The sequence below is a fragment of the Fundulus heteroclitus genome, chromosome 22 (genome assembly GCF_011125445.2).
Source record: "Fundulus heteroclitus isolate FHET01 chromosome 22, MU-UCD_Fhet_4.1, whole genome shotgun sequence".
Classification (NCBI taxonomy): domain Eukaryota; kingdom Metazoa; phylum Chordata; class Actinopteri; order Cyprinodontiformes; family Fundulidae; genus Fundulus; species Fundulus heteroclitus.
The window spans coordinates 35,190,385-35,213,396 of NC_046382.1; the positions used below are offsets into that span (position 1 = coordinate 35,190,385).

At 40.1% G+C, this 23,012-nt stretch overlaps 1 protein-coding gene across 3 annotated transcripts in view; it reads right to left on the minus strand.

The window, feature by feature from the left end:
• LOC105923476 (B-cadherin-like) overlaps positions 1-22,637 on the minus strand; it is a 28,778-nt gene extending 6,141 nt beyond the window's left edge. Inside the window, exons 1-11 of one of the 3 annotated variants that reach the window (XM_036126629.1) lie at positions 22,535-22,637; positions 22,285-22,451; positions 20,554-20,659; positions 19,940-20,028; positions 17,023-17,235; positions 16,484-16,624; positions 16,070-16,216; positions 15,671-15,818; positions 11,482-11,654; positions 1,103-1,231; positions 2-190 (exon numbers count right to left, since the gene is read on the minus strand). In XM_036126629.1, the coding sequence (XP_035982522.1) occupies positions 2-190; positions 1,103-1,231; positions 11,482-11,654; positions 15,671-15,818; positions 16,070-16,216; positions 16,484-16,624; positions 17,023-17,235; positions 19,940-20,028; positions 20,554-20,659; positions 22,285-22,353 (1,404 nt within the window). In that variant the 5' untranslated portion in view covers positions 22,354-22,451; positions 22,535-22,637. Of the gene's footprint in view, position 1; positions 191-1,102; positions 1,232-11,481; positions 11,655-15,670; positions 15,819-16,069; positions 16,217-16,483; positions 16,625-17,022; positions 17,236-19,939; positions 20,029-20,553; positions 20,668-22,284 lie in introns of all 3 variants that reach the window. The other 2 variants (XM_036126630.1, XM_036126628.1) reach the window with 2 other exon arrangements.
• Between the last annotated feature and the right edge of the window lie 375 nt (positions 22,638-23,012).

The window sequence follows — 23,012 nt, forward strand, 5'->3', positions numbered from 1 at the left end:
CCTTAGCTGTAGTAATGATGCCTTCTTGTCTATTAGTTTCTGATGTTTTCACAGTAAAAAGTTTTCCAGGATCTCCATCAATGATTTTGAACTTTGCATTCCAGGCTGGAGAATGTGGCTCATCACCGTCTGTCACCGACATCCGAACTACTTCAGCATCCGCTTTATTCTCTTCTACTGTTGCTGCATACTGAGACAATATAGAGGATGTGCTCAAAGTTGTTTACCGCACAACAACAGGAATAATAATTCACTGGCCACATATACATTAGATGAAATTACTCTTTATAAACCTTGTATGTTTAATTTATCCATCTATGTGGACTAGGAATGAAAGTTAGGAGATAATCTAAGGTTGGTGGATCTTATCAATTCACTAACGATTAATTGATAAGCACCCATTTTATTAATAGCCCTAGTTTTCTCCTCTTGTAACAAGCGTGTCTTTCCATAACATGGAATTTTTTTTAATATGCTGAATTTTAAAACAGGCAAATCAAATTTGTTCAGTCAGTATTTAATACAGATGGCACAATAAACTGTTACTACAAAAATCACACATTATTAAACTTGGATACATTTATAAAACAGGAACTTTGTACTGAATAAAAAAATAAGTTTAATAAAATAAAATGTATAAAACCCTAAATTCCCACAAAAGACCTCACCATCAACCATGCTTTTGGTGTCTTTTTCTGTTACAATTCTCTGTATTTCTTGCCTTCTGAGCACATCAGTGAGTTTTGGTTGAGAAGTTGACCCTGTTCCGCCAGGCAGAACGCATCCTGTGCATCCTTGTCGTCAAACAGTAAAGAAATAATCCCACACTGGACTCAGCTTGGACCACTTCATGTTGCCACCTCCATGACTTTGTCCCTTTTACTATTGTGGTTTTGCTCCACTGCAGCTCAGTACACAGCTTCTAGATGACAGCCATACTACAACACTGAAATATGAAAAGATACCCACCCCTAATGGCCTCCCACAATAAATGAACAGCAGATTAAAAGCACACAGTCATGTGTGTGTGTGTGTGTGTGTGTGTGTGTGTGTGTGTGTGTGTGTGTGTGTGTGTGTGTGTGTGTGTGTGTGTGTTACTTACAGAGGGTTCTGTAAAGGCTGGAGCGTGATCGTTGCTGTCCGTCACCTTGATAATCACGTCAGTGTATCCAGCCAACCCTTCTCCCTCCAAGTCTGCTACCTGCACTCTCAGTTTGTACTGAGGGAATTTCTGTTATGTGATATTAACAAGACAGACAGTTGGCCATCACTGAGCTGTAAGACACTCTAAAATACTCTATACTACTTTCAGTGCAACAGCACAGATTTTTCCCTCCAGAACTTAGATGCTTCAAGAAAAACTTGAACAGGTTTAGGTTTCAACATGCAGTATATAGTTTATTCCGAGAAATATAGCACATAGAACTTGAGTTGAGAAATTACAACATTTACCTTTACATGAAAAAAATAACCAAGAAAATCCTGTTCAACCATAAATTAGGGCTGTTGAACGGTACATGCATTTGTAGCTCAAAGCAGAGGTCAAGGTCTCCAGTGGTGGTTCTCCCTAGAGACTGAAGGAAGAAGCTGCTGGAGTGATGGGAACAGTTGGACACCAGGAAGTATGAAAAACAGAGGGGAACATTATGCACTGTGTGTGGAGCAACACCAACTGGCAGAAACACAAGCAAGGCTAGAAACTGACTGGCTGCGATGTTAATATTATTGGAGAAGCAGCTGGCTGTTACCAGCAGCTCTTCTCTATGTTGAGCTGCATAAAGCTGATCTCAGTAAATATCCAAAGTCCTCTTTGGACAACCCACGCCAGCCTTTTGTTGTACGTAGTCCTGATATATACTGCTTTCAGATGTCCAGGCAGCATCATACAATTCAGCTCTCAGAGGAGTTGTTGGAAGCTATCAGCTTCATGTAGCCTTAGGAGCTTCCCTGTTGCCTCATCTTACACACAGCAGCAATAACCTGATTTCACGTCATAAAATCTCAAATATTCAATAACTGTAGTATGTGTTAATATTTTCTCCAATATGTCTCGTCGGTCACAAAAGACTTCAGAAACTCCTGAACAACAAAGTTTAGGCAAAGTCACAACATCTAAGACTGGTTCAACTAGTTTCTGGAGATCAGCAAACCAAAAAGGAAGCCTCTATAAAAATCACCCCCTCACTGTGATGAGGATTTTGTCATTAATGGTGGAGATGATCGATTCAGCTCGTGTCCCCTCGTTGAAGTGGAGACACTGGAATAATCCCGGCAGAGAATCCAAGCATTTAGCTGCTGTTAGGAGTTTAACATTCTGGTAACAGGTAAGACCACCCAGGCAGGATCCTTTGCAATCTTCCTTAGCAGACAAGGCAAAAGGTTGTTTTGTTTACTTCAGAAAAAGATTAAAACCAAGATTACGCTGACAGGCCCTGAAGCTAGCTGTGCTTGCAGAATAACCCAGGAAAGGACCTTAGGACAGACTCGGTAATATTTTGGAGTAACTGAAAAAAGGTCAGAAATGCTCCTGTGTCTGGTGCTGTGCAGGAGTAGACAAGCTGGACAGCATAAGTGAACGTCAGTAAATCTACTGACAGCCTGATGTTATCAAACTGTTCTTAGACTTAGAAAACTTTAGTATAAAGACAGCCCTAATATGACTACGATATGGTGTCAAAATGAACATGGCACTCAAGTAAAGTTCAAACTGGACCATCTAGATATCAAACTAAATCCATAGATTTTAACTTTATTCTTTAAATTATCAGCACATTCCTACTCAATAATCCCTGATAAGCAATAGTGACAATTTAAATTCTTTTGTTGTATAATGATTGAAAAATTCTAATTGCCCAATGCACATCATTTTTATTTATGAAATTGAGCATATCGTTTGTTTCTCTTGAATGAAATGTAACAAATTGACTTCACATTTAAGGAACACATCGAACCTAGATTTTTGGTACCTTTCCACCCCTACCATCTATGAATGAATTGAAACACGAGATATTTGATACATTCTTCATTTATGAGCTACCAAGTCAGCCAATTACATGAAAGCAACTGAATGTATTTAAGGCATTAGGTCAATATAGGTCATTTCATTAACTTTGAATTTAGGCCCCTTTTCCAGTGCCTCGGTTGACCAGGCTCTAAAACTGAAGAGTGAAAAATTTATATTAAAGACCATGCCTGGGGGAAAAAAAAGGGGAAAAAAGGAAAATGACACCGTGTTTCTATGCATCTGATCTGCGGATTTAACAAGGCTCTCATTTTACAAACACAGTGGTTTGATCAGTGGCCGTAAACCAATTTTTTTTAACCAGTGAGGGGAAAAGCGGAGCTGCTGTCCCTGTGCTCTGAGAGTAGAGGGAGCAAAGGTGTTTCCCCTCTTCCAGAAATTTCAAGGCCAGTTGGAATAAAAAAACGTGTTGATTAAAGGTGGAGTACTTGAGCGGAATCAGGTAGGGCTGGTGGAAAAAGGGCAATAGAGTGGTTGTTGGTGCCAGACTGGCTGATCTGAGCATTTCATACCTGCCCTTAAACATAAGAAATGGATTTGTGAAAACTCGTGTATGAGGACAAAGGTTTGCCGAATCCCATCACTGAACGTATAAGACAATGAACCTTGAAGCAGATGGGCTACAGCAGCAAATGATTACACCAGGCACCAATCCTGAGCAGGAATCTGAGGCTACAGTTCACACAGACTCACCAAAATGTAACAATAACGGACTGTAACAATAAAGTCTTAATTTCAGCTATGACAATCAGATGGTGTCAGCGCTATGCGACATACATGACCCTGTGTGGATGTAAAAGGTCACTGGGCTAAAGCAACAGTGAGGAAAACCTAGTTAGACAATGGGAGACAAAGCAGAGAATGTGATGACTTCACTGCAGCTCAGTGAAGAGGATGCCACTAAATTGAATACATTGAAAAGAAAACTAGATTATCATTTTGCAACTAATGCAAAGAAATTGCATTAGAGATTATGCAAGGGTGTGTCTATCTGGAGCTGTAGGAAAAATCCTGATTGCTAATGAGGATGATGAGGGCCAAGTTGCATTTCTAGGATGAGTGATGACAAAACAGACTGATGAGGCATGGTTTCCAACTGTTAAAATCAGCAACACTGTGGAATGAAAAATAGAGAAAAGAACAGATGTCACCATGCTAACAGAGAATGAGAACCAAAGCTTTAAAAGACAGACCAAATATGCAGCCTACACAAACAACTTTTCGGTGTTGGCATGTCCCCCTCAAGGTGTGTTCATACCAAACGCTTTAATATGGCATGTCTTGGTAAAAAATAAACAGGTTTACAGGGTTTCCTTTTTTCACCCCCAGAATATTGCCAACATTTGGCAATATTCTGGTGGGGTTGGCCATATCATTCACAATAATACTGGTAAGTTTTTTGGTCCCGGGGAAAATTGGCATTTCACTCCATCACGTAACGGATTACGCCCACGTTGGTCGTGCAGCACGTGCTTGAAGTTGTAAAGGTGAAGGCAAACATGGATGGTAGCGTTAATGCTGATTTAATTCCCAAAAAAGGAGCTACTTTGGTGGTGTGGAATTATTTTGGCTACAAACAACCAGACATAGAACAGACTACAATAATATGCAAGGAGTGCAAGAAGCCTGTAATATCAAAAGGGGGAATTACCTCTAATTTATTTCACCATCTCAAGCACCAGCACCCGATTCTGTGCGAGGAGAGTCTTAAAGCCCGAAAGCTCAGGAGCTAACACCGAATACAACTGCTAAGAGACTTTGCAATGCCATGCTGACCTAGCTTATTTTGTCTTAGGCTACGTTCACACTGCAGCCTGAAGTGACCCAATTCCGATTGTTTTGCCCATATGCGACCTGTGTCTGATCTTTTCATGACAGTCTGAACAACACAGATCAGATTTTTTCAAATGCGACCCAGGTCGCTTGGATATGTGGTCCTGAATCCAATACGTATCAGATCTTTTCAAAGTACGGCCAGGTCGCATTTATCCGACCTGTACGTCATCGATACTTGACAAATGTCACCAACGGTGGACCTGGCTATGCCAAAGAGGTTGGCTAAAAAAAAAAAACAAAAAAAAAAGGTTGGCTATTGTGCGGTAACAAGCACCTGTTGCAAGTCAATACAGCCCCACGGCAACGCGTTTACTCACTGCTATGGCCGCCGAAGATGTGTGTTTTTACGCGAAAGCGCTAAAGAGAGCCGTTCAGACGCACATAAAGGTTGCCTTTGTCATTCGAAAATTATGAATGAAGTCCATATCAGTAAATCCGCTCACATCACTAAAATTTGGCCATCTTCCTTTTATGATCTTCTTAAAAAGATTGCGTTGGTAATGTGCTGGCTCCGGTTGGAGAATAACGTAAAGAACGCAAAATACGCTGCAGCATTAAGACCCATTTTTACTTCCGTAAACAATCAGCATGCTTGCTACGTATGACGTCATCGCGTCCTCTACTGCGCATGCGGGACACTTAGGCGTATGAATGCAGTTAACACAGTAGATCACATACAAGTCGCATATATTTGGAAATGTGAACGGACACGCAAAAAAATCTGATTTCACAAAAATCGGAATTGAGCATCAAGGCCTGCAGTGTGAACGTAGCCTTAGTTTCAGACAGAAAAAGCAAACGCTGGAAAGATATTACTCGAGCTGTTACCATTTGTTTGGAGAAAGATATGATGCCAATCCAAACGGTGGAGAAGGAAGGCTTCATTCAACTTGTTTATAAGCTAGAACTAAGGTACGCCCTCCTGAAAAGGAAATATTTTTGAAAGACTTCTCTCCCAGAGGTCTATGAAGAATACCGTGAAAAAGTACAAGCGTTACTGTCAACTGCGGATTCTTTTTGCTTCGACCACGGATTTATGGTCAAGTAGGACGTAGCCTTACCTCAGTCTAACTGTGCACCATATTAACAGCAACTGGGAGCTGCACAGCTCAAACCTTGAGACCAGCTACTTTCCTGAGGAACACACGGGAGAAAATATCACGACTGGCTTAAAGGAGTTCCTCCAGTCTTGGGATGTCAATGAAAGAAAACAGCTGTTATGTGCTAGGGCAGGGGTTTTCAATAGGTGAGGCGCGCCTCCCCTGGGGGGCGCCAAAGAGTCACAGGGGAGGCGCGAGAAGACAGAGAAGAAGACAGAAGAAGACAGAAGAAGACAGAAGAAGACAGCGCTGCCGCTCAACTCTGTGAAACTTTGTAGCGATATTCGTGCCTTCTGTTTGCGCACACAGGAACTAATCCAAGCGCGCAGAGACAACTCTCAACGCTCAAAACAGGTCTGGCGCGCGCTCAACTCTGAAAAATTCTTCTCAACCCACTGTCCTCGCGCTCACTTCCATCTCTGCTCGCGCGCACCTGCTCAATCCACGCTCAACAACAGCTGTGCGGTCGCTCGGCTGTTTCATTTTTATCATTATTTAAAGAGCACTTTAAGAGGAGGTAAAACAAAGTGCTAAACATCAGAAATACATCAGATAAGAGATAAAATCTAATTAAATGCTTGGTTGTTAAAATAGCAATAGGTTTGAATTGTGTATAATTAGCCTAAAAAGTAAATCGGAATATGGATGTGTTGACATCTGTTAAATTCAGGTTATCTTTTTTATTATTATTTCAGTTGACGTCTCCTGTTGACGCGAGTTCAGTTTGACATTGGCGTCTGTTTAGTTCAGTTTTACCTATTCCAAGGGGAGTCTCACATTCAATGAATTTGAAAACTCCTGTGTTAGGGTAATGGTAAATACTGAAATTTTGATTTCAAACTGTCTCTCTCCTATCCTCCCTGCCCCTGTTCCATCTGCAGAGGAGTATGAAGGATCCCAGGATTGCTAGAGCAGCAACAGTTTGTAAAAAGATTGTGAGTTCTTTCTCAAACAGTTGGAAGAAGCAGTGTGCACGGCTAGAGGTAAAATAAAAAAAAAAAATAAAAAAAAAAATAAAAAAGGGGAGGCACGGCTCAACACAAGCTCGTCACAGAATCTCTCACAAGATGGGGGTTGAGACAGAAGATGATCCAGTGAGTATTGGAGCAAGAAAAGCCCATCACTCAGGTCTTAGTTCTCAGCAGACAGAGCATCTGTGAACTCAACAAGAGGACCTGGGTGACCTGACCTATGTCACCATCTTATCCTTGAGACCTGTCCTTCAGCTGTTCAACACCAGCATTCTTCTAGTGAATGAAAATGATAGAGCTCACAAAATCCATAAAAAGCTCAATTTTGGAGTAATTTAACAGCAACAGGGGCGTAGGAAGGTTTTAAAATGTGGGGGGGCAAATAAGACAGATAAGGTATTATAGCCAAATGCCGAGCGGAGCGAACCAAAAAATCTTTTGGGTCCATAGGCAAGGAAATCTGAAATGCACCCCTATTTAACATGTTTAATGAGCATGCTGATTAAAGAAGCAATCAGTACATCTACATCTATATCAGCACTGTAGGCTTAAAAGTTATTTTTTAGAGGCACATCATTATCTTCTCAACATTTAGGAGGTATTTACCAAACAAAGACCTACCCCAAGAGGCAACACATATTGACAGATTAAATTTGGTATTATCTCAAAGACAAAGAACAATGTTTAAATATACAATTATTACATACTGTTCAATAAATGATAGGCTTTTTTAATTAAGAGTAATTTTCATTTGAAAGTCCTTTTATGGGGACCGCCATCTTGGTTAAGAACAGTACTGCCTCCTCCCAGTTTGTGACGTCACTGTGCGGTATCGGCTGTAGAGCAAGTCCCAATGCCCCATCTGTCCCCTTGTAAATAAATATCCATTTTCATGCCAAAATATTTATTTAACCTCTTAAACAAGGATAGACATGGTATTAAGCCTTTAAATTTAAATTAATACTAATTTTACATTTTAGAGACATAAAAAGACAACAAATAAGCATTCAAGTACGGTTTATGGATTGGGTTCTGCAATGTTATAAGATGAGTATAAAACTCATCTTTAGAACCAATCTCTGCTCAAAATGGTGATCTGCATCGCCTAATCTACTTTCAGCAGTTATCAGTTATTGCAACCGTGAACTGCAGAAAATACGGGCAGAGCGGCTCTTTCTGAGTTTACTCTGCTCCTGCTGTCACGATGAGCTGCAGCGAGTTATGAGGCGGAGGGATATTTCGGCGTTGACCGGACTTCCCCTTTAAAGTTACTAATATTGATTTCAGAGTAAAATGGTTTTGACATAATTATTGATAATAAAAATAGTATAACTTACTACTGTCATGATTTGGGGTTTTGTTATGGTTTATGTTGGTCTTTTTAATTAGTTCACTCTCCTGTCTTAGTATTAGCTCTGGTTTTTATTATTTGCTTATGTTCTGTTTAGTCTCAGGTTTGGTCTTTATGTTGATTTTGGTTCTGGATTAGTCTAGTTTAACTTCTGTTTTGGTTTAGTAATTCTCTTCATGTAATCAATTCTGTCTTAGGTTTAGGTTATGTATTAATTTTGGTTAATTGAATAGTTTGGGTTTTTATGTGGTTTGATTTTGTACTTTGTTTTATATTAACAGTTTCTTCTGGCCTGCTCTGATCAGTTCTGTCACCAGCCTTTATTCAAATCACCTGCCAGCATTCTTTTGTCTTCCTGTCACTCCCCTTCACCAGTCACCATCCAATCAGCTTCAGTTTACTTCCAGCCATTTTGTCCCCCCTGATCAGCTCCTCCCATTCTGGTAATTAGTTTCACTCTGTTCACCTGTTCACCCCCCTACTTATATCTGCCTCTGTCTCCTGCACTTGGCCAGATCATTGTCTAACTAGCCTTTGGTGAGTTTTGTCCAGCATCCCTATTGTCTGTAGATTTAACCCAACTGCCTTTTTTGACATCTGATCCTGATTTTCCTGCTCTGTTTCTGATTTTTCTGCCTGTTTTTTTGACTCCCTCTCTGTGTACCGGTTTTTGGACTGTAATTCTGACCACTGAGTTTTGCCTGCCCCTGTATTGTTTAAGATCGCCTCCATTAAACTTGCTTTTTCATTCACCCTGCTTGGTCGGCCTGAATACTGGGTCCATCCTTCTCTGGTTCGTGACAACTACACTGGGAATCGGAGGGTTCTTGTAAAAATTCAGGTTATCCTAGGTCTTGGTTTAAATCTTGTCTTCTTTCTCTTAATGTTTTTAAAGGAAGTGACTATAGCGCATGAGTCAAAAGGTCATTAAGTGGACAGACTCATAAAAGTTGGATACCGAGAAGATGCCCACACATTACTTATTAACTAGGTCCCAGTAAACAGTACATAGTCATACAAGATGTAAACAATTTACACATACTAAGAGTACTGAAGCTTAACCCATATTAAAAAAATATTAATGAATTTGAACATTAAAAAACATACCTTTTGCCCCCCCTGTGCAAAAAATGAGGGGGCACTTGCCCCCCTTCCCCCCCATTCCTACGCCACTGAGCAAGTATGAACAACACCCAGATGTTGTGGAACTAATGGATTTGGCAACCATGCTAGACCCAAGGTTCCACAGTCGGTACATGGATTTAGAATAGAGCATGGTAATCAAAGACAGAGCAGTTGGTGAAATGCAATCATCCCTGCTGCTACTAGAGGACGCTGAAACAGCATCACAAGTTCCAGAATCAATTGAAAGCGTTCCAGGCCCAAGTGATGCAAAGTTGCCAAAGAGAACCCTCGGAAGCTTTTTTAAGAGGGTAACAGTAAGTGACGTACAGGGACCATCTCCCACAGGGAAAATCACGACAGAGTTAAACAGCTACCTAGATTGTCCGTCAGCCGATAGTGAGAGTGATCCCCTTAAATGATGGAAAGTGCAAGAGGTTAACTTTCCTTGGGTCAGCTGTTTGGCAAAAAAAATTAAAATACCTGTGCATCAAAACTACAAGTTCAGCTTCTGAAAGGCTGTTTAGCACAGCAGGGAACATTGTTACCTGTAGTAGGTCTGCACTGAAGCCTGCTTCAGTGAATAGGCTCATGTTTTTGGATAAGAACATGAAACTGTAACAAGTGGTAACAACCAGCTAGATGGTTGTGTTCTGCCACTGATTGGTAGTTTTTTAGGCAGCATTTCAACTATTTTCAGCATTTGTTGAATGCTTTGGAAGTTTACCTCCTGTTAAAAAGGCAACATTTTTGTTGATCATCACATTTAAGCTCAAATTGTTTGAGAAATTCTCTATATGTAGAGTCAAACTTTCTAAGTTAACTGCACTTTAGAATTTGCGGTAGATTTTAGTTTGTCATATACAGACTTTCAATCCAATAAACAGATTGTGATTTTTGTTTTTATACTTTAAAACTGAAGTGATTCCACTAAGCATTGTGTAATATTTCAATTTTATGGAACATTTCAAGGCAACCTGTTTTTTTATAACTTATATTGTTGGATTTCTCTTTACCTCCTGAATACTATAAAACATAGTTTGGCCATATTTCCCAGCCTTAGTCCATTTTATGAACAGTCAGAACCAACACACTTTTGGTTTAGGAAGTGCAACGTGTCGTCATTTATAGAATTTACTACAAAAAAAGCAGTGTTTTAAAATACCCCCTCTGCTCTGTCTCAGCCTCACTACGTTCAACTCGCTCTGCAGCCAGTCACCCACCCAGCTGAGGTAATGGCTCCGCAACATGACGAGTGACGCATTAATCGCACAACACAAAATATTGAAGTTCGCCGCTAACGTTTTTAATTGGTAATTTTTATCGATTCGTTGTTGCAGTCCTATGTGGAACGAAGTCCCAGTTTTGGTCCATGTGGCAGTCTACTTTTAAGACTAGGCTTAAAACTTTCCTTTTTGACAAAGCTTATTCCTAGCAGAGTGGGGACATAACAGTTTTCCTGCAGACATTTCAACACCTATCCTAGAGTCTGTCAGTTCTCTGAGAGAAAGTCTGTTTTTAAAATAAAAATAAAAAAGTAGAGATGGCAATATTCCCAGAAATGTAACCAAGAAATACCATAGGCACTTTTGGAATAAGGGCATGCATAAGACTATCCTACCTACTCTTCCACTCCTCAGGGGGATCACGTGAAGAATCTTTCAAATCCACTCTGGTAATTTCTTCCTCTTCTAATAAACTTGTACTTTCTTCCTTTGACTCTCAGCCATTTTCAAAATGGAGGGTGAGAGCAGGGGAGCTACAATGAACAGCTAAAACCAAAGCTAACCAGATACATAAACACTAGAAGTGTGCAGCCAGCAAGAGGAAAGTAGCATGGAACGAGCACACTAACTGGCATTACGGAAGTGCGTCACAATGATTGCCATGTGTCTGACTGTTTTTACAGGCCTGTGGCTTTCACAGGTTTACTTTTTCTGGTGTCTTTTTCTGAATACTACCGAGGATGAAGGATCATTTTACCCAGTAGAAAAAGTGTTTCTGAACCGGGCTACTGGCTATAGCTTTAAGCCAGTTTGTGGTATTAATCAGACTATTGAAAACAGTCAGAAATATCACCTCTCTGTCCAGTCCAGCAGCATCGACTCTGATGCCTCCAGATACAGGGTTGATGATAAACATGGATTTACTGGGCTCCTCTGGTTGCTGGCTGATGATTTTGTAGCGGATGATGCCGTTGTCAGTTCTTGGATCGTCAGCATCGGTGGCCACAACCTGAATCACATCCACACCTAATCAAGAGAAAACAATGCAGTTCAATGAGTGTAAAGGATTTGTCCCAATCTCCGCAACAATCAGATTTAACAAGAAAGCAGGCCTGAAAAAAACTCATCACCAATATTTCCAGTAATGTTTCATGTGTCTGAGCATTCATTGAACACTGAGCAACATCACATGTGCACACTGACGCTACACCAGTATTACACACCTGTTCAAAACCTGAAAAGTTACATGGCCTACAAAAACAATCAAATTACAATACTTTCCTTTAGATTTAGACAAAATTTACAAGAAAAAGACAAATCTTGGATTTTTTGATGAGCTTTATAGTTTAATTTATGTCAGAGTAGGGGTCCTGCTAAGGAAAAACTGAGAGGCATATTTTCTAGTCGATACTGACGAGGACCCGATTTAAGCTATCTGTATGGGACAACAAGAAAGAGGCGGTTGTCGGTATTACTACTGAGAATGCCACAAACATAGTAAGAGCAGCCGAGCTATGATCAAACAGTTGCTACTTGAGTATCCATTTTACCAAATACTTGAATAAACATGTCAGTAATCATGTTTGCTAAAATATTTACTTAAACCAGCTTCATTAAATTGTTGGCTGCTGCATGCCCAATGAGCTTGGACTCCAGGTACCTGGAGCTCAAAAACATGCGTGTCAGCCAAGCTGTTCCAGTGAACAAAAGCCCGAATGGTCCAGTTACTTTGGAACAGAGTTCTCTCCTGATAATCCACTAATGTAAAGTTACTTAAAAGTGTCAGAGTTGGGAAAATGGTTTGGAGCCATTTGCAACGCAAAACTGGCTTTTAGTCACCATGTGGAGAATTAAGCGAACCTCTGCTCATAATGTAGGTCAGGGGTCGGGAACCTTTTTGATTCAGAGAGCCATGAAAGCAAAATATCTGGAAATTTATTTCAGTGAGAGCCATTCACGTGTGACATCCGTGCTACGTCCGGGTCCCGCTGGTAGGCAAAAACAGTACTGTTCTCGTCTACTACATGACAAAACGGGTGAATTAGAGCCAGTGATGGGCAGTAGCGCCGCTACATGTAGCGAAGCTATTAGTTAAACTACATTTTCCAGTAGCTTGACCGTAGAGTCGCTGCTTTATGAATCAAGTAACTTTCCTGTAGTGACGTTATTTTTTTGATCAAGTAGCGACGTAGCGTCCACAAACGCTACAAAATCCAGGACATAACTAAGAAATTAAACCAGGTTTGCTATTTTGAAACAACATTCAGAGTGAACAATCTGAGTTGTTGGTTGGACATGTTCATGCGCGAGCTTCTACTCTGCCTCTCCTGTCTGTTATGGCAAGCCGATGAGGCCAATTATCGTCCGTACAATAACGCGCAGTTCCCGTTTTTTACGTCACCGCGCGTTTCCAGCCAGAACGCGCGGTGACGTTAATAACGTTTGGTGGCGTTTTTTGATTATTATATCATCAGGAGGTTGTCTTTTATGTGCTCAGCCACTAGATTTAAAGTTGTTTTACCCAATAAGAACACTGCAGCACCAGACACAACCAGGAGGTCCCTGATCGTTGGGGAAAGGCAGAAAGAAGATGCACCTTCCTTTCTGATCCTGTCTAAATCCTGCTTAGTTCAATAATAAAGTCTGATATTACACAAAACTCACTCTGCTTGTTCTCCCTACTTATGCCCTTGGTGCAGAAGATAAATTAAATCTTTAACAGAAATGTTATTATTAATTCTGAAAATATTAACATGTGAATATAAATATAAAGCATACAGAAAATGCAGTTTTATTAAGTGACCTGGTTTACTTTATTTAGCTTTTAATTTCTTTTCAACATTTAGTTCTACTACTTGGCTTGTGCTTTGGTAGTTTCATGTTTAAAATGACAAAAGAAATATGAAAAAGCTTATGGTGCATCTTCTTTCTGCCTTTCCCCAACGATCAGGGTTGTGTCTGGTGCTGCAGTGTTCCTATTGGGTAAAACACCTTTAAATCTAATGGCTGAACACATAAAAGACAACCTCCTGATTATATAATATGCAAAAAACGCCACCAAACGTTATTAACGCCACCGCACGTACTAGGCCAATAACCTTTTTGTTTTATTTCTAGCAGTAATTATTTCAGTTTTTATTTTATTATGCTGCTCATAAAGCAATGTCTACACTGTGTTAGGTCATTGGCTGATCTTTAATAAATGTTTTAACCAGTGTATCAGACTCATTTTGAATTGATCTGACATTAGGTTGGTACAACGTTAAGTAGCTTCTGATGTAGTTAAGCTACTTTTAACACATTTGTGTAACTTAGCTTGCTATATTTCTATAGGTGGTAGCTTTTGTGTAGTGAAGCTTAATTTATTGTTGAGTAACTGATAGCTTAGCTCACTACACTGGACAAGTAGCTTGCCCAACACTGATTAGAGCGTACTTTTAGTTAGTTTATTTTTGGAATCTAAACAATGCCTACGACTTGTTGTGCTCCCGGTTGCACACAGAGGCATTCCAAATCGTCGGATGTACGTTTCTTTCGTTTACCGAAGGACGAAGAAAGAAATGGATAATTTCAATGAAAAGGGCGCAGGCAGACTGTGGGAGCCATCATACCACGACAGAATTTGCAGTCCACACTTCATCTCCGGTAAATACAACTTAATTCTGCAATGGTCATTGTTCTACTTAAATAGCCGCGAAGGGGAGGTGGCGATCGCTAGACGGGGCCGGGAGAAGCGGAGTCGATGCGTTGCAGCAGCAGCAGGTCGCATCATTTTTGTTTTCTTCGTGCAATCATTGTGCAATAATGTGCACCAGACAGCTGCTGCATTACGCCCCTGTTCACGCGCGCTAGTACGTCTGTGTTTACGCTGCAACGTCGCCGACATTCAACCATTTCATGCTCTCTCGTCTGTACTGGCCTGCCGTGTTTATAAGGTAGCTGTATATGTCGCTGGCGCATGCGCGCTATAGACCAGTGAACTGGTCTATAGCAACCCTGAACAGGACATGAGCAGTGGAAAATCGATGCATGGATTAAAACAGCTTTTAATCCATCCAAATTAAACATTTTGTTATATCTGCGAGCCAGATGAAATCATCAAAAGAGCCACAACTGGCTCGCGAGCCATACGTTCCCGACCCCTGATGTAGGTTCTGATCCAAAGACTACAAGGAGGTCATTAACGAGGGTTGCAGAACTGTTGTCCCTCCGAGTCAGAGTGGAAGAACCACCACTAGTGTTTGGGCCGGGATCAGAGCCGCCGTCTTTCTCAGACCAGTCACAGCTGTAACAGTGCTTTCTAAATGCAGCTCCACGGCCCATACACCCTAATTTCACATTTGTTTTTTTTTTTGCATAAGCAGCAGTTGGCTTCAAAGTTGCTGTTTGAAGCACTTTAACCAAGCCTAAAACTGGTTATTTTGTTGTCAATTTTTTTCTAAAACAACAAGCACTACTTCTGTTTCTGCAAATGGACAATCAAGTGGAGTGAAACGGACTAACCAATAACATGAAAGCTGATTGGCTGACTGCATGTTTTTAGTTCAATTGAAAAAGAATTCACTCACGGATACATATAACCCAATCCCTTCCTTGACCACAGGTAGATAAAAATCAAGTTCCTAGGCATGCAGACTGTACTCATTGCAAGGGGTAATCTGTTGTCCCACAGAGATAATTATCTGAACTGAGGATCAAAACAGAATCCTAGTTAACATGTCAAATTAACAATGGACTGTACAGAAAAGAATCCTAAATATCCAAAAGGAAGTGTGTACAGAGGAGTCAAGAATTTCTGGAAATCTATGTCCAAGTGTTGACAGAAAATGCCAATTTATCCTCTGATGTCCAAGTGTTTTCCTTGTAGGCGGTTGCTATTTTATAAAGTTCTCTAAAGTTCAAAACTGAATGAATATATTCTGGTTTTGTTTAAATACACCAAGTTTTAAAATAATGGGTCCTGCCTAAACCTCCAAGCATACTAACAATTTAGTTTGTAAAACATTCTTTGTGTATTCAACACCAGAAACCAGTGACTTTACCTCTTGGTGAAGCCTCTGGAACTTCTGCCACATAGGATGACTGATTAAAAACTGGTTTGTTGTCATTTTGATCAATTACATAGACAATAACCTCCATAGGTTTCTCTATAGGTCCAGTGCTTCCCAGTGCCACAGCATGTGCTTCAAGCTAAAAAAAGAAAAAGAAAAGTACAACTTATTATATTTGGGGATCCTTTCAACCTATGCTACAAGCTAGGTTAAATTTTAATAACTATATTCAATATAATCAAATATAAAGTACACTTTCTATTTATTATGTTTTTGAATATAATTTTTAAAAACCTGAGAAAAGTCGCAGAAAATAGCTCCTCTCACACCTTTATAACCATGTTTAACAAAGAAAATCAATTAGAACTTTAAAATAGAGAAAACACTTACCACATATTTCTCTTGTTTTTCTCTGTCCAGTTCCTGTGTGACATACAGATAACCAGTGACCCTGTCCATGGTGAAAAGACCAGCATCTGCTCCTGGACCAGTGACGCTGTAATGGATAGTCTTTGTTTTATCTTCATCAGAGCGTATCTGAACAAAGAATAAAAAAAAGTTGCTCTGCTGCCTCCAGACTTTGCTTTGTTTAGATTGTTTAATTTATTTTAACTCTTGAATGACAGCCCAACAAACAGTCATTTTATTCAAGTATGTGACGAGAATACAGCTTTGAAGTCAACAATAATAGAAATATTGACAGCAATCTCTATTCATCGTACAAATGCAAGGTATATATGAAAGATCCAGGATGAGGGGACTGGATGCCATTTTCCCCAGTTAAAATTTTTTAGTTCCTCTTACCTGGGCAATGAACAGGGGATACGGTCCTCTGTGATTCTCAGAAACACTAAGAGGAGGGATAACCCAGCCTCTCTTCCTCCTCTTCAGCCCTTGACTAGATTTGGGAAAATCCAGGATGTGGATCTGGGGATCAGCTGCATCCTAAGGAAACATGTATTTTGTCAGTAAGCTACTGACACTGTAAAGAAAGAGATGTCTAAAAATCTGAAAACAAATTCATCCTGATATCTAATTTGAAAACAAGGAAATTGTCTTCTCAGGTACAACTCTTAATATGGTTTCACTCTGGGCTAAAAGTTCACGTGAACCAGCTGTAAAAGCTGAAACCAGCTGTAACAAAATTATTTCAGTAAAGAAACTGAATAACACAGGATTGAAAATACAACTATGGAAGCTGAGAATGAAAAGCATCTCTGCATGATAAAGCATTTGTTCAGCAAAACAGTACTGTAGCTTATGGAGACAAGTATATCAGAACTGAGATCTTCATATTTAACAATATAATTTTCTGACCCATGTCACACCACGTCTGAACCTACCTCTGTAGTGACAGAGTCCATCTGAGTCTGATCATGATTGTGGCTGTTGGATGTATGACTGTCGTGGTGGTGCTCAGTGTTCAGATCGTCATTTCCGTGACGATGCCCGTGATACAACACCATGGCAGGAACAGTCAACTTCTGACCCTGGGAATCCCAGGAGTGGATGAAGAAGTCCCGGTGACCCTCATGAAGAACAACTTCTCTCTTTACCTGGAGGAGGAAGACCATCAGAAGTTCAGCACAGGGTTACATAAGATGAGGATTTAAACTGTTCAGGACCTCCAGAAGGTAGAAGAACATCTTAAATCTTTTGACAGGAAGCCTGAAAAGGTGAACCCCTCATATTGTGCATCCCTGAATGTAGCCTCTAGAGGGTAGCACTGCATTAGTTTCTGAATTCATAGAGAAGCAGCAGAGATGGCCATTAAATGCATTGCTTCATGTAAATTAATATGTTCCACCATTTCTATCATTTTCTCTTCTTTACCTACTCTTAATCGCTCGAGTCCTTTGCTATACCACACAGACCCCTTAATTACAGAGAGCCCAATACCTGATCCAGCTGTAGCTTGCTGCCACTGGACTCCCTTGTATGGGATCACTCACAGACGGGCAGGAAGATGATGCCAGTTTTGGGCTTGGCCGCTCCTGCACATAGTTTTTTTTCCCCCCACTTATTTAATTTTTTGCAGTCATAGGTTTAATATACCATGAGAGTGTGTTCGCTACCCTCTCCTATGATCCTTGCACTTTGCTGAACATCAAAGTGTCAATGGAACAAACCTTTGCCAGACGTGACAGATTTCTAAGCTTCAAACTTTGGCGTCAAAGGCTGAATTAGAGATGATTCATGCTTTTATTTCATCTAATCTTGACTATCGAAACAGCATTTTCATAAGTTTGGATAAGATCTTGGCCATCTGCATTTAGTGCAGAATGCTGCTGTAAGAGTTTTAACCAACACAAGAAAAAAGGACAGCACATTACCCCAGTTTTAATCTCTTTACATTGGCTACCGGTTAATTTAAAAATTTTAGTCTTTACTTTTAGAGCCCTCAGTGGCCAAGCTCCAGCTTATATTACCAACCTTGTACAATTAGTATATTCTCCATCTTGCGCTCCAGCTGTCAATGAGCGAGGTACACTCTGGACAGGTCGCTAATCCATCGCATGGCAGAAATAGCCCAGACTTTGGCCCAATTTACTGTGATATCACCAAGACCTACTGCGCTAGGATGCCACAGTGCCAAACAACTTATCCCCGCCAAAATTTGTATCCCCTGAGTCGGGAGAGTGTTTGAATTTAAAACTTTTAACCTCCAACGTTGTGAAGTCTAAAAAAATTTAAACATCACATTCTAATAAAACAAAATAGATTTTTTTATACTCCTAATATTATTCCATTTTTAAAAGCACCACATCTTGTTTTCTTAATATGGTTAATATCTCTATATGGTTCTTGATTGAATTCAAACCTTATCAGAACTGATCATTTTGGCTGGACCTTTATTCAGTGTTCATTTGATCACACGTGAAATCCGCTTTATATTATCCATTCATGCAGGTTTAGCTACCAAAAAATAAAAATAAAAAAGACAAACAAGCAGACAGCTGTGATGGACTCAGGAAACTGGATATTTGGTTTCAGCAGACAGACAATGCGACAATCTAATAACATAAAGCTAATATTTTCGTGACACATGTGGAAATGACCACAGAGCCGTTTTCTTTCCCAGAACGTGTTATATTGAGTGATCAATCGAGTTGTAACTGACATAGCAATCCGTTACGATAGCACTAACGAGTGTTATATTTTCAGTTTTAACCCACTAACTGAACGATAATGTAACGACACCATTGCTATATTTCATTAAGAAAAGTAAAACATCTTCATGTCCACACCTAATAGGTTGGAAATGAGGCGGAGTTGACTGGATTCATTCTTCCAGCTGAATGCGCTCTCGACGCAGGGGATACAAATTCTGGCGGGGATAAGTTGTTTGGCACAACACCTGTCGCCTGTGCTATCCTAGCGCAGCAGGTCTTGGTGATATCACAGTAAAAAGTCTGGGCTATTTCTGCCCTGCGATGGACTGGCGACCTGTCCAGTTTATACCCCGCCTCTCGTCCATTGACAGCTGGAGATCGGCACCGGTACCCCTGGCGATCCCAGCAGGGATAAGCATGTAGGAAAATGGATGGACGGATGGACTATTTCTTTATCCTCGCCATCAAGATCTCTGCCAACCAGCACCAGCAAATGGTATTGGGCTTTATCTGGATACAGATGCATACAACACCTTACGGGCGCAGCCATGATGAACTGGTTGAACTCGCACAACTGACAATACAGAGATCTGATTGGCTGAGCAGCAAAACTCAAATCACGTGACCTCTTGGACCGGAGCGCAACAGTTTAGATTTTTTATTTTTTATTTTTTTTTAAATCGGCTATAACTTATTAATGTGCAACTGAAAACGTGGGAACATTGGTGTTTTGAGATCACTGCTATGTGTAGCAACTTATCCAAGTTCAAGAAAGTTGCCCCCAGACAGTTCATACGAAAGTTCTTAAGGAGACGTCCTACAGATTTTGGCACACAGCCTACACTTCACACTGACTTTAAAAGGTTCACAAAGGAGGACTCTTTACCAATAAGGTAAAGTTGGTAGGATTGGGTTTGACTTTGAGTTCTACAAATATATACCACACCTTTTAGAATTTTATTAGTTAAATTTAAAAATCAGAAAACCATACAGCATTTTTTGTTCACTTGCTACATATGCATGATTTTCTGTTGGATCATCAAATTAAATTTCACTAACCCCGAGTAACCTGAAAAAAATGAGAAAATGTTCAAGAAGTATCTGTAAGTGTGTTGAGGTAAATCTGGACTGCATATCTGTTACTCACAGTTAATAGACCATCTGTCTGCAACACAAAACGGCTGTCATCTGTGCTGAAAAGAAATCTTTTGCGGTGCGTGCAGTCAGTGAAGGCAACTGGAAATCAACAAAAAAAAAAACAAAAAAAAACAGCACAAATTTCAAAGTTAGTTACTACTTCACAATACAGGACTGTCTCAGAAAATTAGAATATTGTGATAAAGTTCTTTATTTTCTGTAATGCAATTAAAAAACATGAAACGTCATACATTCTGGATTCATTACAAATCAACTGAAATATCGCAAGCTTTTTATTGTTTTAATATCGCTGATAATATCGCTGGGGGGTTGTTGTCAAACACACAAAGCTCCTGTCCCCAGTGTGTATTATTTAAAAACCCAGCAGAACAAGCTTTGGGTCAAGTCAAAGCCTGGCTGAAGCCCAGCTGCTGGACTGAGAGGAAGATGTGAACTGGTGTGGAGAGCTAATCATTGGTAACACAAACATTACTCTCCATAACTTGAAAACATATGAATATTATAAGAAATCTAACATACAAAGAACAAGTCCACAATATGACAGTAGTGAAAATGAACACCATGTTCTCTGCTGGGAATCAGAGTTTCATAGAAAGATCATACCTTTGCCCAGACTTGTGCCTGCCCTCAGGTGTTTTCTGTTCACTTTGAATATCAACAGCTCTGACTCAAATCCAGGCACACATGGTGACTCCTCTGCAGTTGCAATCTGGAAGATAAGCATTTCATTTAGACCTGCAATCATGGGGAGAGAACATACTTCTATTACATTAACTGATCGTCATACATTAGTGGTAAATTAGATCTGTGAAAAAGCAGAGAAATGTCTGTTTTAGAAATGTTACCCAAACAGAAAATATTTATCAGTGACAATACTTTGTTAACATCTGCATTTGCGATTAATTTGAAAAACTCTGCAAATTATTCTTGCATCTTCCGCAACAGGTTGCAGTCGTAAAAATGGACTTGGCTACGACAGACTTCTCCATCTCCTCCGCTTATACAGCCGTGATCTAATCTTGTTTACATGAAATAAGCCTGCTCTCGAGCAGGCTTAAGCTGGCGCACATGTTGCTATGACAACAAGTGCAGGATGTCTTTCGAAGAACCAAACGATCCAAGATCAGGCCAAATCGTCAACAATGAAATCCTGCTAACTGAGTTAGCGACGTACGAAGAACCGACCCCTGGATAGGTGTTAAAACGTTTTCAAAACGTGGGCAGGTGGTAAATATTAGAATATATTGTACTTCAGCTGTACATCCCGATAACGAAAAGAAAGGGGCATTAACAAATTGTTATTTTGTGTAAAAAAAACAAAACAAAAAACTAAATGTTAGATGCTTGATCATTATTTTCTGGGTCATTTCCTTGGTCTCCTGTAATTGCATCTGTTGTTCACAAAAGGGCAGTGTTTAAAGTTGACTGTAGCTTCCCCATGGCTCGAATGGACTTCCTGTTTTCTTTCTGATTTCTTGTGAACTTTGGTTATCAGGAGTAGGTGAAATCTGTGGCCAGAAATTGGATGGTGTATTTCCGAAACGGATGGTGAAAAAGACCTGCATGTTTGGTGCAGGGCGGCCATTTCCCATGTGTGAAGATCTGCAGTGAGATCCACTGTGTTCTTCAGGGTGAACTGAGATACTGTTGTGGAATCCAGAGGCCACTGCCGTATTTCTTTTGTTTAATTCCGTGTGTGATTCTTGGAGGGTAACTGTATTTTCTTTTGTACCCTGTTAAGTTGTCAGACTTGACTTTCAGTCCAAAATCGGTTTTGGTAAAAAATAAAAAGACCATTGCTGTTATTGCTGTCTTTACTGACAATAAAAGGACTCCACGTTAGAACTTTACTGTTTAGTAATGTCTCAGGGGGCTTTTCATTTGTTACTTGTTCTAAATGGAGATGATTATAAGCTAAAACCATAAATCTCGACTCTTAAAAAAGGGGGTAAATTATCTATGACATCACCTTTCCTATAGGAGAAGAAAATTACGGGAATTCATTTTTGAATTTTTGAAGACACCTACATGGCGACTTATCGCTGAACCTGCAGTCACAACGTGTGGAGCGAGACCAGAGTCTGCCTCTGAACGCAGCAACGACAATTATCCAGGAAGAAAAGTGTGTGTGTGTGTTAAATCAGGGTTTCATCCATCATCAGCTTTAACTCCGTTCACCGTCAGAAACTTACTCCAGAAGTTTCATCAACCATACCAGTATTTTTAAACGTTTTAACACAGAACAGCATGTAAATAAAACAGTGCAACTTCAGATATGAAATAATGGTGAAATATGTCGAAGCAATATTTTGAGTAAAGGGACAACAAACCTACCCTGAAGAAGACGAAAAAAACGCCACAAACCGCAAACCAAGCGGTCCCCATTTGTGAGTGAAGCTTCATGTCAAATCATTCTCGCAACTTCAACGCAGTAAAACGACTTTATATTCAGCAGCTCTCAGAAGGTGACGTCATTTTACAGGTGTGCCCCTTCCGGGTTCCTAATATGGGCATAAAGCGGCATACCTGAGCAGACAGAAACCAAGAGTTTCGCTAACTTTCTCTTCATAACTTGTACGCTCACAGGAATACAGCAGATCATGGTCATCGGTGTCCATCTGACTCAGTGTTCAGCAGTGATCCAAGTCTAACCTCAGTGAGCTGCTCGCCATAGCTTTAGTCTCATTTCCTTTTACACACTCTCCAACAAGACTCCCCACCCCCACCCTTTCTCTGTCATACTCTCTCGCACACACGAAATCAAATCACAGTCCTATTTATAACTAGTTATATATATCTAAATTACCCTTCAGATCTGCATTCACACTAAGCATGCAAAAAAAATGTTTTTAAATATAAACAGAAAACTATTTTGTGGTTAATTGAACTTAAAAACATAAACAGCTTTTTGCTCTGGCTGGGTCATAAATTGTAGAAATACAGCATTGAGTAATTAGCATTTTTTGGTATTCTAATCAATGTGGTTTGTTTGAATATACTGCTTACAATGTCATCACGTGTCTGGTTTACCCTCAGAACAATATAATGTGATTGATGTGTGC